Raw genomic sequence first — 17,135 nt, 5'->3', positions numbered from 1 at the left:
GTATCAACGAATGTCTCAAATCTAAAATTTACCGCAATGTCGTCCGTCCTGTCGCTCTCTATGGTTCTGAGTTTTAATAATAATACTAATCGTTGGCGCAACAATTCATTTTGTCTGAGTGAAATTATGCGGTGTTTCCAACGATTAATTATCTGAAATAATAAAAACTTGTTGTTTGTTTTTCGTTGGTGTCAATATTTATTCTTGCAAAGACCGACATTTCGGGAACCACTTGTTCCTTTCATTAGTGCTAATAAGTTCTTATATTTCGGGAACCACTTGTTCCCTTCATCAGTACTAACAAGAATTTGTTCCCTTCATCAGTGCTAACAAGTACTTGTTAGTACTGATGAAGGGAACAAGTGGTTCCCGAAATATCGGCAAGAATGAATATTCACACCAACGAAAAAGAAACAACAAGTTTTTATTATTTCAGATAATTCATATTGGATCAGGGCCTTGAAGTGTGTTAGAGCACTTCATTCAAGACCGTAACGGTGCACTACAGTAACACTGTAGGAGGCAATGTGGCATTCTGCTCGCCCGAGATTATTACCCTGATTCGACTCAGGTACTCATTCACATCTGAATCGACTGGTATCCGAGGTGAAGTCACGATACAAATCCCATTGCCACCAGTGGGATTTGAACCACGACCTTCCGTACGACAGCCTTGTGCTCTATCCACTCAGCTATCCGGATAAAGTGAGTGTTGTCCGTCTATAAAAGACAATGAACAGCATCTTGCGGTAATGGAACCGAAGATTTTGCGTTGGACTAGTGGCGTCACAGGTTTTGATCACATTCGAAATGAGGATATCTGTGATAGGTATGGGGTTGCAGCAATCGTGAAAAACTGCGAGAGAGGTGTCTTTGATGTTATGATTACGTAATCCGCGCTAACGAGAATTCAGTTGCCAAGATTGGTCTGAATATCGAAGTCGATGGTAAGCGACCAAAACGCCGGCCGAAACAACGGTGGTTTAATATGTTATATGTTGATTTAAAAGCCTGGAAATTGCATCCAGATCAGGTATTTGATAGAATCAAATGGCAAAATCGGACACAACGAACCGACCCCGCTTGTGAATGGGACAAAGCTGTGGAAAAAGAAGAAGACACGCCCAAGCTTATGCGGGTAACTATTGATCGAAATCTCTTGCCGGCGTGTAGAAATATGCAACGCGCCGTTGCTTTTTGATTTTTTTAAAATTTGTATCCACCCTGTATACACGTCTTATGTGGTTGACAATTTGGTAACCAAATTCGTGACAGAAATACCCGCCGTTGCCGCGTTGCACATTCAAAGTTTCTTACATAAAAAAATAACATACAACCATTTCACACCTAAATCTCCCAGGTTGCATTTCCCGCAAATTAACACTTTTCAAACAATTGTAACCCGTCAGTCCTACATAATACGCATGGGAGTCTTTGCCACCGGGTTTTGACCATTTGGGAACAAGGGGGTGATGAATAAAATCAATCGGATTCTTCATTCTTACACAATGGGAATGGAAAACCCTTCATGTATAATAGAATGCTTTTCAAAATATGTAGATTTTCTAGAAATCGGAAATATATCCTTTATATTTGTTCGGCTTGATTAAAAATATATTCTCCTTTGGCTTTTTAAATTAAAGATGTAAGCAGATTAACAATTGAGTGGTGCAAACTAGAAAATATTTCCCAGATACTCCGAGCTCTTACATGGAACCCGTTCTTAGTTGTGGGAATCGCTGCAATATGGCAGTCCGGAAAACATATTGCTGCTGATTGACATAGTTGAAAAAAATATTCCAAGAAATTCTAGAGATCCACATAGCTCTACAACTGCTAACATATTCTCGCCATATGGAAGAACAGGCATCGAACATTACTCCTTATAAGGAAAACCACATCACAAACCCACCGGCGAAAGCATAAACACAATAACCTATAGGGGATATTGAAAGGCATAAACCTGAAGACGGATGGGCAAATTCTTATCAGACTTGATGGCAACTTTTAACGCTTCATTGGACACAGAATGTCTTATAGCAATCGTAGATTTTTCTTTTGTACTCTGATTCTTTACTCGTTTTGAACTTCAGACAGCTAAATAGATGCTGACTCAGTACCGTTGGAAATATTCTTACAATCTGCCGAACTAGACTACAATACATACCCCTATATAATACATACACGTATGAGTAAATATTCTTATAAAGGAACATCGGTATTGTGCTTATCAACTAGAGATTGGCATTCCCAGAGAATAATCTTTTCATCCCTTAAAGAGCCTATTGAATGAATTTGTTTCGTGGTTGTTCGCTAGTAGTAAGCCTTTTAATTGACTTTATTTACCTCCTCTATTATGCAAATCCTAGTCCATTGTCCCTTTTGGATATTTTGAAATGCAACCCCTAAAATTAATAGCTAAGACTACTTTGCATTTAATCACTGTCACCGCACATTCTAAACAGTGACGAAACAGTGGCTAAGAATTTTAAACATTTACCGATTAGGAGCCTGGCGATAAAAAAAAAAGAATTAATTCAAGCATATGTACGCCCTTTGCATACATATAAATAAGCTCTAAAATTTTTATATTTCTATTTTGCTATTGAGGTCAACCCACATAAATTACCGTACAAAATTCATTCACTAAGTAAGTTAAGGGATCACTACTACCGTTTTGGTCGCACTTATTATATGATGGTGTAATGTCAACCTGTAAGACTGGAATAAAGAAACAGAGTTTGTATCAATTGATATGTTTTGAAGTGACTTGAGATGATTTTGAATCCGATTTAGCAAGTTGTACCATAAGTAGGCGTCTAAGCCATTGTATTTCAACAAGGCCGATCGTAGTTAGCTGAGTGGCGGCTTTTAAGTTTGTAGTATATATATAAATATATATATATAATATATATATTTTTATAAAACAAAAACCTTATCAAAATTAGTTCAATGTTTGTGTGTCCCTCTGTCTGTCACATGTATTTTTCTCAGAAACGGCTGTACTGATTGACACGCAATTTGGTGAGAATGCCCACCGCCATGTTATGAGAATCATAAAATTAAATGCCACTAAGAGTGCACATACCTCCAGCTTAAATTCGATTTTTAGAATGGAATTGACGGAACTAATGCAAGTGACATCAATAATTAGCACTTGCAACTCAAATAGTACCTTCTTTAGTTCTCAACGAATTCATTCAAATTAATCACATTCAAAGTGAACAAGATGTCATCCGTCTCGCATCGCCAAAGTTCAATTTTTCGAACTTCTCTGCGTGACACATTGCGAGTCGGACTCATTGTATATTACTTCAAATAAGTTTGTGTAATGAACTTCATTTGATAGCTCTCTAACCGCGCACGCAAGCACGTATTTTAATCAAAATCCACAGAAGGTTTGTACTTTGAAGTTGCTATTACGCAGCTACCAATACAGATTGTTCATAACCTAAGACGCATTTTCATTACGCGACAGCCCAACGTGTCGCGTGGAGTACCAACCATGGTTTCATTTCTAAAATCCTTTATCAAAATTTCATATCGAAAAATGACTAGTAAATTTCCGATCTGATTACAGAGTAATCAGTGAATATAGCCATATGGAGTATCAAATTAAAGGTCTCGATTAGTACTTTTCGAATACGGTATTAGTTTTGACTTTGGCTGCAAAGATTAGAAGTGTGGGGGTCTGAAAAGGATCAGTAAGCAGTAAGGGTCAGTAAATATTTAAAAATAAAGCACTCTCCATACAGATACCTATTTAAATCAAGTTGATAATATTGTATCCCCATGTTTATTATTAGTATATTTTACTAGAAAGTAACTGCAACCCCCCCTGAAGTTTCTAGTGGAATCATCAACTTGCAATAATGCTACTATAGAGAATGATACTATCAAATTTTGTCAAAATCACACTATTACTAACTGGGTTAGAACAGGTAAAAGCTGTTACTTTTCTGCATTACGAGCTAGGTACAAATGCCCTTTCATATATGCTTATATAAACAATACACAAAACTCTCATTCGCGAAGCATTCAACTTCCGGTTTTCCCGACTTGTTTCATTTCAAAAATCTGCATCATTGTACCAGATCCAATAAAGAGATCCAGTGATCGCCACGTACTTTACTGTAACTGAATCAAGAACCTTTGGTCTTTTATGATGGTACTTAACAGTTTTTAACTGAAGTATTTATTTCCCCCTCCCTTTCCAACTGGATTTGGAATCAACTTTGGTGTAGCCGTTAAACATTTAGTTGTAACTGGAAACAACTTTTCAGGACCGTCAATGCCCGAATAGGCATGTTCCATTGAAATATGATTTTTGAGTGAGTTATTATTTTCGATAAGTGTCTCTACTCGCTCACTTCAATAACATCCTGTTTCATAGATTGGCGATTAAAATATAGGTGTATCATACTACTAGAATCTCAATCGAATATAGCGGATTAAATATATTTTCAAATGGTCTCTGGTTTTCTCAAAGCGACACTCTAAATGAGTATTTTAAAAACTTCCTCGTCAGAATAGAAAAGAATATTCATATTTGTTGATCGAATGTTAAGAGTTTGGTAGAATTCCCATAGATCAAGAAATAGAAGGGCGATTTTAGGAGCTCGCATTAAAGCAAATTTCATTTTCATTGCATTTATGAACACTGATTTCAAATGACTTCAAGATTTTCCTACTCCGATTTCCGGCGTAAATCGACAGAATCAAACAAATATCACAGAAAAAAACTAACTTACTCACCTCAGTCCCAAACGTAAAACCACTTTTTAGCTCACTATTGCACAGAAACGCTAAATAAATTTTTGTGTGGCGAACATCTGTTACTAAAACCTCAAATTATGGGAAAACTGGCCAATCGAAGTGAAAAAAATCTTCACTACACTGTTAGACTACTTGAAAAATGTTTGAGATGATAATAAATGATTACTGAAGTCCTGCGAAAAATTAGCTTATTCCAAAGTTCCGAAATGCACTTCACGGTATCTTCGGTACTTCTTCCGAGCAATCTAGTAATGACCCACAATCAACACACTACAGCCAACGCGATCACATGCTGCGTGCACTGAAGAGCCAAAGAGATCCAACTGACTGAGAAGGCTATATGGTGCCTCCGCAAAGCCTAGCTTAACTTGAGTGTAATTTGGTTACTACGATTGAAACTAGTTTGTCTCCTCTAACTTTTTACGGAGAAGGCTTTGCAGACTTTGCAGACCAAATGATCACCTTATAGCTCGCATACGAATAGGAAAACTGATTTGGTCGGGAACAGGTGCATTGTCTTGTAATTTTCTCTTTCTCGCATTGATGAAGAAAAATCCACTTCGTCGGCATTGACAGAAGTTTGCCAGTTCATGTGGGCGTGCTTCATTGAACGTTATGTATTGTACGAATGTGGTGTGGGTTTGTCCTTTCTCTTCCCTCTTCTATATACAAAGCAGCAATTTAGCAGTACCTCTTGATTAACACGTTTGAAATGGGAGCTGTTTATTGGACAACCAACCAAACTCAGAGTATATAAAACACTTTAGTGATGAGAACGAAACATACATACATTCTTGTTTCCTCTGAACATACGGTGTTTTGAGCTCTTTCAGATCTAGGTTTAATGCGTGTCCCAAGAATCTATTTTTTAGCGTAATGTGCTTCGTTGCTTGGTGTAAAAGACCTGGTTGGATGTTCGTAATGATCTGCTGGAAGTAAAAATTCATGGGGGCGTTCATTCGGTTGCGAGAGTAGTCACTTTTAAAAATAGAAAAAGTGCTTCTTAATTTTTTCTTAATGAAGTGACCATTGAAAAAAGTAGTTGAAGATACACGATGCAAAGAAAGAAATCGTAGCAACGGGGAAGCAACAATTTCATCATTGAAGAAGGGTTGACTTGTGAAAAGCAGGAAATCAAAATGGATATGTTTATTCGTCTATATTAGTAACTCGACGGAAAGTCTAAACTTGTTAAATTTCAATTAACGTGCGCCAATTTGAGAATAAGTAAAAAATAAGCTTAATTTTTCAAGGGTTAACCGACTCGAACTTTTAAATTTCAACGAAATATCTTGAAGATATGACTATTTCAATACCGTAGAAAGAAAATCCCGAGTGAAAATTATATAGGAATTATTGAAATCTCTATTCCGGGCCTTGGGGGATCCTCCTCCACCAAATCCTGTCTAGTTTGCTATAGAAAGCTACTTATCGATAATAGACCGTTTTTTTTTCTTTTTTGAGTAGCAAAGAAATTAATTACATTTTCGACACTATTTTTTTTCTTCTAAGTATGTCTCCTATTTTCATATTGAATTGATCATAAAACATATTATTTCGTATTTACATTTGTCTTTCTGTTTTCTTTCAGGTAAGTTATAATGGAATATGAAGGCCTAAAATAATTGAAATTGTAAGTGACATGTATCTACTCTTATGGCTAGAAACAGTATTGACCTACTAATTATTATATAACGGTAAAATTATTGTGATTTTTATGTAATAAGAAGTTTGTAGGATTTATTTCTTCTATGAACTTATTATATTTGCACAGTACATATATTTTATATATCGACGATATGTGTATGAAATATATAGACCTAATGAAGACGTGATCCAAATATTATATATTTTACGGAGAATGATCAAAAACGCTGAGAGAAATATTGAAAATTTCTCAGACGCAGCTCACTAAAGAAATATTAAGAACTGCTGCTGGAAAATGGGAAATTTCCATGAAATTGTTTTCAAATATGTTTAACAACGACTATTTCGAAAGTTAGTTTTTTTGTTTTTGAGTCTTGAAGAAAATGCAGATAGGAATCTTATCTGATTCGTAATTAGAGAATGTATGGCTTCAGTGTTTTTTATTTTAATTTGTCATAAGACTTCATGGGACGATAAACAGCCTTCTAGTTTCGTATGATAGTGTTCAGAATATTTTTTATCCATTCATATTGAAATCATTATCTATCTTCCTTTCATTGATCCTGATCGTGATTTTTAAATAATGCTCCACATCGATTCTATGCCTCCCTACTCGGTAAATTTTCATCTGGTTGAACATTTGTAGCATTTTCTCGAATTCCAGGTTTATACACGGCACATCCCCAATAATGATTTCCGGAAGGTACTCTAGGAAGCTAGGAAAGAAATTTTCCCCGAATTTGGTTGGTTTTTAATTTCCATTGTATCGTCTCATGTTTAGATGTGTGCTCTTCAATCTCCTCTCTCCTAAAACAATGTACCAACAATATTGCTAGTCAAGTTATACGATATCTACCGGTATGACACATAATACAACAATAGAAGAGGTGAAACTCTTTTATTTCTCTTGAACCTAGGCACGCTCATATAAAAATACCATTTAGTACCTTTTTGCTACATTTTTAAATATTACAATTTTCCCGCTTCCGACGATACTGGTCTTATATCTCTCTATGAGGAAAATTCCGAACGTTTTGAGGATTAACTGTTACTATACTTTTTTTCTTTGCAATTGATACTGCAATATCTGACGTTTTGTTTGCTCCGACCAGATTTTTGCAGGTCGATCACTAGGACGTTTTGCGAGAGATGGAGCCATTTTCTTTAATGTTTTATTTATTACGCAATGAACAGTGGACTCTTTTTTGTTATCTAAGCTATTTCATAAATGCTTTTATTATTATTGTAACATTTAATGATCAGCTCATTTGAGTGGTAGGGTAACTGCTTATCGCCCTCTAGTGCGCGATATTTGCCTCGAATCAATAGTTGCCGTAGATTCCAGGAAGGTCTAAATTCCTAAACACAACACGTAACATAACGGTACTGCGTTTTGAGCAACAATGACGTGTGCTGCTGATATGAGGTGACTTGAAGTATCCAAGTTTTTTTTTGGCTGAGTTAATCGCTCATTTTTTTCAACTTTCCGCAATATTTCAAAAGTTAGTGTTTTTTCTGTCATAACTCATTTAACAACATCATCTAGCTTTCGAGATATTTGGCTGTATTGTAGTAACAATCCAACTTTTTAATTGGTAAACTGTATATGTATATGGTTGCCATTATGCCCTAGACGGGGCATAGCATGTCAGTCACATCTATATGCCATTCGTCGAATTGTGTCTTCCCCTAGAGAAGAGAACCCTATATTTCTCCTCTATTGTTCTACACCAAGTGTTAAAAAGGGAAACCCACTTGTTGGCCACTCTGAAATAGCGGATTGGTGGCTATGTCACGAAATGGACTTGTCGTCCTTTCCTGAAGTGTGCCCTATCCACAGTCACTTCTGCCATCTAATCAACACATCTACCAGCACCTGCCATGTACATTGATGTAGTTCTTCGTTCGTAGTTGACTTGGTGCAGAGTTCTTCGATGACACGGTGGAGGCAGAGTAACAATAGCAGTCATTTTCCCTGTTTTACTCCCCTATAGCAGCACAAAGAGAACATAACCAAAACTTGAACGACGTATTAAATGACAAGAAGGAATAGTATCGGTTACACATTTCAAGTTTTGCGGGCTTTCCTTGGAACTTCAAATTTCTTCGGAATTTTACCTCGATATCACTTCTGTTTGGAGGAGCGGTCCTGTTTTATTCAAAACAGGTAGAACTACACCGGATATTATACGATTGAGATCCGTGGTGCAGTGGTCCTTTCGCCTCTTCAACTGGTTATCAAATGATTTGGGATCACCTGCAAACGCTTCTGTGATGCTGGTGTTACGTGTATTGCTGATCAGTTGAAACCCAACCAAAAATATTGCAAGTTCTGTACTTGGAAAGTTTGACGCTAACGACTAGGCGGTGAAATCGGCATAATGCCATAAACCTCTCACTATTATCTTTACGATCCCAAGACCGTATTCGCCCATCACATATCCGAGTTAGGTGTTATCGGAGCCGACCTTGGTATTCAACTTACCCATTGCGGTCGCAATGTCACCTTTAGGAAGCATTCCCTGGACCGCATTAAGTTGCTTATCGAAAACCTCCTTTCCCTCTGTATTGGAAGTCTGTGCTGGTGCTTAATACTGTATTATTGAGGTAGTTCTCATTTTTGCCCGGAATCTCATTTAATGTTCTGAACGATTCCGGGGCCAACGATAGGGCACATCAGCGGTAAGCCGTAATTCGACATCGAATTCAAACTTAACTCCGGCATGTCTACCAGAGTATAAAAATACAGTGCCACATGAAGGAGAGGAGTTCTCCCTGGACTCTTATCATCTTTCCTTGCTTAACGCAAAAATGTGTAGCCTGTACTGCTAAAATTGCCGTAGAAGTTAGAAGTGAGTATTATGTAGAGCCCTGGTACCAACGACAAAGAGCTTTGGCCTCTTCCAGAATCTAATCATAAACTGTTGACGGAAGCAATATCATAAATAAGGTTCGGAACTTGCAGATTGCTAGCCCCTTTTAGTCGAGTTTTCTTGGCCCTGATGTGCTGCAATCACCCCCCCTGGCTCAAGCCAACTTCATCAAGTAGTGTTGGTCATAGTTGCCGTTCAAAACTAAAAGAGACTCAATGCACCCTCTTAGAAAATTCCTTTTCGTATACGGATTTGTTCTGAGATATTCATGTTCTGAGATGAGTGCACTGCCAAGGTAGAGTGGAATGTTGTTCTCTTTGTTATCAAAGGCAGTAAATTTAGCACCTTTTGAAGCACATGAGTATCTTATTACTATTTCACGTTTTTCAATACTTTTTTAATTAACTAAGTATTTTAAACATTAATCGAAACTAAATTATTATTTGATACCATAATATGACATTAGGCCGACTGACAGAATATCAAAAAATTTGAACTGTGTAGGTAAAAAGTAATGGACCACAGTGAAAAGTTAGCACAAAGGAATAAGAATAAATGCTTATAACTGCAAAAGTATGAAGGATTACAGAAACGGGAAGAAAATGAGTGATATAGCTGCAACGAAACTATTGGTGTACGACAATGCGTCTACAAATGAGTCATATGAAAGGGTCGCAAAACGTAGTGAACGCAGTGAACCAACATAAGTACAAATGCATATAGTTCGTAAAATGCAATGATTTCAAAGATGAGATCCGAGAGAAAAATCGGGCGAGAATAGATACGTTTCGTGAAATGGGTGCAAAGTGAAATCGGAAAAACAGTTGTGGCTTCGGTAAATGCAGTCAATCACATCATATAAAGTTTAGAATAACACATTAAATTGGTGGGAAAGAATTATGTTTATAGGGAAGCTGAAACTCAGGACATTCGTGAAATCATCAAGCATGATGATGGAAATCAGACAGTTTGGAGCTTTGGAGCTTGATGGTGGCCACAAGAGTGTGTGGATTAGTATTTATTGACTAGATCATGGCAAAAGAACTTGATGTCTGCCTTAATTTATGACAAAGTGATGCCACCTTTATCATCATCAACGGCGCAACAACCGGTATCCGGTCTTGGCGTGCCTTAATAAGGAACTCCAGACATCCCGGTTTTGTGCCGAGGTCCACCAGTTCGATATCCCTAAAAGCTGTCTGGCGTCCTGACCTAAGCCATCGCTCCATCTTAGGTAGCCTCTTCCTCGTTTCCTTTTTCTACCATAGATATTGCCCTTATAAATTTTCCGGGCTGCATCACCCACATCCATACGGATTATGTAACCTATTGAACCGGATTTTATCCACAACCGGATGGTCATCGTATCGCTCATAGATTTCGTCGTTATGGCTCCTTGTCGCGTCTGTCAGCTTCTTCATTATTAGTGATGTTTGAGTGCTCTGGCACCCACATCAGGAATGTTTCATTTAGCCGGCCAAGTTTCAGCACTAATTAGTGGCGACTCCACACTAGCTGGCTTGATATGCTGCCACCTTGCGTTTAGGAAAGTTTTCTGTCGTTCAGCAGGACAACGACAATTGACACACCTCTCATTTAGGGCGAGAACGATTATCGTATAATATCCCACGTGGACTCAGCATCGATATAGCACATATTAAATAAATCTTTCTGGCCTCTAGTTTTCTGGTCTGCAATTAGCGAATCGATAATGAGTGGCTCTTTGCAGCACCTCGATCAAATTCAGCGACCTTTCTTTATCTCGAACAGAATTTTGTTAAGAGGATTGGCAAGCAAACCATCGAGGTCTGCACGGTCCTGTATCATTTTCTTTTTAGGTTCCACGGTGAGGAACAGGGAAATTGTTTCGGCCAATTAACGACCTGATTTATAGTCTGTGTTAACAGATGTATACTGCTGAACTTCTTGTTCCAGAAATTCTAAACTCGATCCAGGCCAGTGCGCCTCAAGTTCTGGAAGTTATTTGGCTCATCGAAACTCTTCCTCAGTAATATCCGCAAAATTCATGCTCCGATAGCGGAAATCAATTGCTTGGATGCTTTAATGGGGTAATTGAGCTGCTCCGTTGATTATTTCCGTGCATACTCGGTTATACGCGTGGTCCGGGGAAAGTCGAGAGATCCAAGTCGTTGTCTTGGTTCGTCTTTGCTCGTTTTCCATCGACTTGGATGTTCAGGCCAATCTTAGCTAACGGGTACATGTTAACGCGAATTACATGACCATAACATCGAAAACGCCTCTCACAATTTTTGCAAAGTGGGTACAATCGCATGTCGATGGCGTATGTTCAAGGTAATTTATACGATGTCACGAATGCGGTTGCCAAAAATGCGTTAAAAAATCTTTATAATGTGGAATAACACCCGAGTCGAACGCTAATTCGAACATGCTGCTGGACTACTTTCCTTTTTTGACGTTTTGACGAAAACAGAACCTTATCAAAATTGGCTCACTGTCTGTCTGTCTGTGACATCTATTTTTTTCAGAAACAATTACACCTATTGACACGAAACTCGGTAAACCCTCACACAATGTTGAATTACAGTGCTGAACGTTGAATTTAAGAGGGTTCCCATACACCTAAAAGAGAGAGATAGATTCTTCGTTACGATATCTACTCAAATAAAGTTAACAGTAGTCCCAAACCCAGACCGACCAAGAAAACGAATCCAATGTCGTTAGAAACAAGATGATCGGATCGAGTAATAAACCTCGGAAAAATTCTAGGGCGTCGAGCTCAGTCGACGCGGTACGATGGGCCCCAGTCCTGCCGACAAATGGGCAAAGGTTCTTGATGCATGGACAACGTCAGGACGAAGTAAGTTAGCCCGAACAAAAGAAACACTTGCCTGCACGTTAAATATTGGCAGTCTAACTGGAAAGACCAAGGAACTCGCAAGAGTCCTTCGGAAAAGGCGCATTGATATCTGCGCTCTGCAAGAAACCCAATGGTCTGGTGCCAAAAGCTGCGACATTGAACGCGAACGTAGTAAAAATGGCTATAAACTTCTCTATTTTGGTAGCCCGCACATTAAATATGCTGTTAGCATTGCCATCTCAGAGAGTTTCCGTGATGCCATTAAAGAAGTCGAACGATTTGATGATCGGCTGATTAAGTCTCCACGACAGGTACCTACGTTAAACACTCAAGGGCTTAACTGTCAGCGCAACTGAAGTCAAGGAGGCAATAAAACAGATGAAATCGGGGAAAGTCACAGGACCTGACGACATCGCATCTGAGCTCTGGAAAGCGAACAGCTGGGACCCAGCACTGTGGCTCAGTGAATTCTTTAATCGGGTTATTCAGGAAGGAAGAACACCATCTGACTGACAGTACTACAGTTCCAATATGGAAAGTGAAAGGTAGTCAGCAGAACGTTCAAATTACCGTCCGATCCGGTTACTTTCTCATACCATGAAAATTTTTGAACCCATTCTTGACAACCGTATTCGCGAATTCGTTGAAATAAGCGTGAATCAAGCCGGATTTGTCAAAAACTGCGGAACTACTGACGCAATACTCGCTGCGCGGTTACTCATGGAGAAACATCATTAGAAGCATCGCCCTCTTTACATTGCATGTCTGGATCTAGAGAAAGCGTTTGAGTGTGTGCCACACGAGCTCATCTGGTATGCTCTACGACAACACTTAGTGCCAGAAGAACTCGTGCGCTTGGTTCAATTGCTCTACCACGATCCGAAAAGTAAAGTTCGAAGTGTGGCGGGAGTATCAAAACCGCTTTGTGTCTCTATAGATGTTCATCAAGGAAGCACCCTCTCGCCACTAGATGCAATCTCGAGGCTTTTAGTCTCCATCCAGCGTATCAAGCCACCCTTGTTTCGACCGGCCTTTTGGTCGTTTACCATCGACTTCGATGTTCAGATTAATCTTGGCAAGTGAATTCTCGATACCGCGAATTACGTGACCATACCATCGAAGACGCCTCTCTAGCAGTTATTCCATAACCCCATATCGATCGCGGATATCCTCAATTCGGATCGATATGGGGGGTTGCACCGATCGTGGAAATATAATTTCTTTAACTGATCGACCTTTTCCAAGTTGATTTTCACCGTGCCCTATTGAAGGATAAACTTAAGGGAGTTCTAGTCAATTTCTTCAAAATATACGAATAATAAATATAGTAATATACTGCTATTAACTTTATGTAGACAAGTATTGGTATGGAGAGTATTTTGAGACCTAGACACCATATAGTGGTAGCTTCATGATTTTTTTCAGATTTTGCGGTTGAATAGTTTTTGAGAACGTTCCCATGAAAGAAATCCCCACTTTCCAGTCTCCGCCCGCCATCCCTTGTATCAAATATCAAAATTGAACCCAGCTTTGAAAAGTACTAGTCGAGACCTTTCATACCCCACTATGTTCCGTAAAAAAATTACATCCCCTTTTGCATTTAAAAGCCACATATGCAACACTAAAATATAAAAGGCGAGGCTACAGATCGCAAACTAATCTTTGTAAGGACAAATGACAAAATATAATCAATAATCTAGACGACATCAAACTAAGGTGGTGATATCCGGAAACGCAACGGAAAGCCGAAATACAATGGGACATAATTTAACGAAAAAGAATAAAATAAAACCCTTGCTGAGAGCAAATTACAAAAGAAACTCTCCTTAGGCAAAATTGGAATCCGGATGAAGCTAAAAAACGTAAAAATTACATCTAAAACTTAAACAAGTTGGGAAACCGCAAGCTGGAAGCTTCAGGAATGAAAGGTTTTGTTTGTTTCTGATGTAAATATATTTGAGTGCAGAACTAATCCACTTGTATGTAGGCCGTAATGTACATATGTGTATATTTAGCACATCAAACTACTCACTTTAATGTGATATTGATATTTCGTATTTTGGGTTGCAGTAGATTTACACGGAAAAGACAATTTTGAGCTACTGTAACTGTATCAGTAATAGTCCAATTTTGATCAAACTTGGAGCTATGATGCTTCATTCTATGTCTATATTACGGCACATTTTTGTAATCCTAGGATAAATTTAAGGGATTTTTAGTCAATTTCACCAGAACCATAATATACTTTTATTAACTTAATTTGAACAGGGTATCCATATATTGTCGTTATAGACTTTCCGGGTGGTGAAATTGCTCATAAATTCCGTGGTTATATAGGCTACGGAATAGTGGATTGAACGATTAAATATAACGCATAACAAATTCCTCTCAAGTTACCTTGGGTTCCTCCATCGATTTTGAAATATCAGGATATAGATATTTAAAACAGAGTGTAGAAGAACTTTTCGAAACAAAAGTTTTCGATATTGAGGAAATTGGGACCAGGTAAAACGCTGAATTCTTCGGAAATTGGTAAAATTTCGGAAATATAGCAGGAATTACTGGTAAAAGTCGAAAGGTCGTTATGAATGTGATTGTGGATCAGGAAAGGTACGAGAAAAAGTCACCAGCTCAACCACACGATAGGTGACAAATTTCGAAGGAGGTTTCAAATTTTGTTCTTACCTCGAGGCAAATTGGCATACGAGCTGGCGTTGAAATGACGGTACGTAAAGTACATTAATTCAAAAGTCGTTGCTCATGCAGAAGCCACCGTTAATCGCTCTTCATAATAAGTGCCATTTGGTGCTTTGCGCGCCCCATATTCAATGGACCTCAGATGGCAGAACGACATATGGAAGGTGCAAATAGAGGCAGTATTCGTAATGATATGAGGTGGTAGCGAGTGTAAGGGTCAGTTATGGGGTGGTATCGAGTGTAACGGTCACTCACAGATTCTCCGCTGATTTAGCGGTAGCGAAATTTTTTTTGCTAAAAGGAAGGAATCGAACTTCTCGATTGACGAGCATTATCTTCTGGTCTCAATATAATTGGAAATTTACGTTGAAGGAAAGCAATATGCAATAGTGAATGAGCATCTATCTAAAATTTAAATGGATTATTACCGATACAGCAGTCTGAATTGCATTTCAAGTAACCGCGAACGATGGCGCGTAGGAGTGGTTGACGCGCTATACTAAGCTCAAGGGGTAAATGGCAACCATATATAGATATATTATTTACTGACTGCATCCAGTAGTTTAAAAAATAATGAAAAATTTTCAGTTGTACCATCTTTTTAAGGGCACAGTCTGTATTGTGCACATTATTATATTAAATTTATTACAACTTGCCATGAATTTGTAAGAACTTGTCTAGTTGTCTATGGCTGGAAGGACTAGCTTAAAAACTCTCTTAACCGATTCTTCCATGTACTCTATACTACATATTTTCATTGTTTTGAACCTTTACCATTTGCCTACAGAATAATCTGGCCTTACGGCTCGATGTAGGATCCTTCGCATCAAGTCATGCATATAATTACAGCTATGAAAGAATGTATTAAAAGGGATTAATCATGTACAGATTGCAACTCAAGTAGATTTCCATGAGCAAAGTAAACAGAGTTTGCATCAGTCGGTTTTAAATATTGAATTGTAATTTAATAATTATTCTATCCAATATACGTATGTATGTAAATACGGCCTCGGACTTGATGATTTGCCGATCATGCCACCCAAGCTCCATACAGTCTGGGTGCTATCCAAAGTACAGTCTGGTTCTTAGACTCGTTTCATCTTGCGCCTGCCGTCATTTACAGACACCAGCAAGAAAAATATTCCCTGTGTTACCAATTATGGTTGATTTTTATAGCCGCAAAGTTGTGTCGACAATAAAGGCGAAGAAGATTGAAACGTGTGTTTTTCCTTGGATTCAGCATTTATTATCGTTGATTTGAATTTTTCATTATCAATTACTTCCGCAGGGTCGGAGTAAAAATACAGAGACAGTGGGCGATTGGGGCTTTAGCGCGTGAATATAACTCAGCACCACTGCCGCAGCGCAGGTAGTTCGTATGTGATTAGCAGAGTAGCTTACTATGATTAAATGATGCAAAGGTGTAGTAGGAGCGATCGACGTGAGCAACTAGATAGTTTTATTAGAATCATTCATGAGCTTATATGGTAATGAATTCGGCGAGAATAGTTTCATATGAGCTTTGGTAAAAACGTCACGTCACGTTGCTTAGGTGGGTGTTTGTTTTTAAGCGCGACGACATAAAAGGAAACGAAATTGTGAAAGCAAAGAATAAACTGGTTTTATTTTGCAGCGCTGCTTAATTTTACAGTTTGATTTCGATAATTTAAGTAACTTCAGTCATCAAGATTTCAAACGTTCTTTTATATGACAGAAAGACGGAAGACGGCGGAATTATATCACTGAACAGAGTTTGAAATTTCAATCAGAATTTTTATTGCGCTTACGACTATGATATTTGCTCAAGAACTTTCAAACTGGCATCTTAATTTTTCATATATTAGAACAAATATTGCCACAGATTCATTTTTACTGTCTCAGTAACTCAGTAAACAATTTTTTGATTTGCTTCTGATTATAGAAATATATTTGCAGTAAAAAAAGCTCAGTAGCAAATATGAACAAATAAGAATATTTCAAATATCTCACTTGTAAAGCTCTAACCATATTGAAAATGATATTTTGATCTGAACTGAATAAACCAAATGTCCCACAATTGCTTACTTTTCTAAAATCTAGAAGGTACTTCAATATCTTGAACGAACTTTTCAAACATGATGGCGTTCTCAATTTACTAGTTGAGCAGCATTAAAGATCTGCAAAAGGTTTAGAGCCTGTAGGACTCTAGAGAACTTAATAATTGATAGAATAACTGCGAATCAGTCTACCTACACAATACTAGACATTTTGGAAAATTACCTCGATTATTGAGTGGCATCTCATATACATAGGTAAATTAATCG

At 38.0% G+C, this 17,135-nt stretch overlaps 1 protein-coding gene and 1 long non-coding RNA gene across 5 annotated transcripts in view; one reads left to right on the top strand and one right to left on the bottom strand.

Moving 5' to 3' along the window:
- The window catches only part of LOC119655270, a 33,692-nt gene extending 28,573 nt beyond the window's left edge, over positions 1-5,119 (bottom strand). Inside the window, exon 1 of the long non-coding RNA XR_005249895.1 lies at positions 4,756-5,119. This is a non-coding gene — a long non-coding RNA (uncharacterized LOC119655270). The remainder of the gene's footprint in view (positions 1-4,755) is intronic.
- The window catches only part of LOC119655267 (serum response factor homolog), a 95,827-nt gene that overhangs the window by 58,954 nt on the left and 19,738 nt on the right, over positions 1-17,135 (top strand). Inside the window, exon 3 of one of the 4 annotated variants that reach the window (XM_038061080.1) lies at positions 6,368-6,541. The exons of the other annotated variants lie outside the window; for them this stretch is intronic. Coding sequence (XP_037917008.1) covers positions 6,368-6,388 — 21 coding nt within the window. The 3' untranslated portion in view covers positions 6,389-6,541. Of the gene's footprint in view, positions 1-6,367; positions 6,542-17,135 lie in introns of those variants that run through there. 4 annotated transcript variants of the gene reach the window in all.

This window comes from Hermetia illucens, chromosome 4 (genome assembly GCF_905115235.1).
Source record: "Hermetia illucens chromosome 4, iHerIll2.2.curated.20191125, whole genome shotgun sequence".
Lineage (NCBI taxonomy): Eukaryota > Metazoa > Arthropoda > Insecta > Diptera > Stratiomyidae > Hermetia > Hermetia illucens.
The sequence above is the reverse complement of the archived record's forward strand: the minus strand, read 5'-3'. Positions and strand labels throughout refer to the sequence as shown.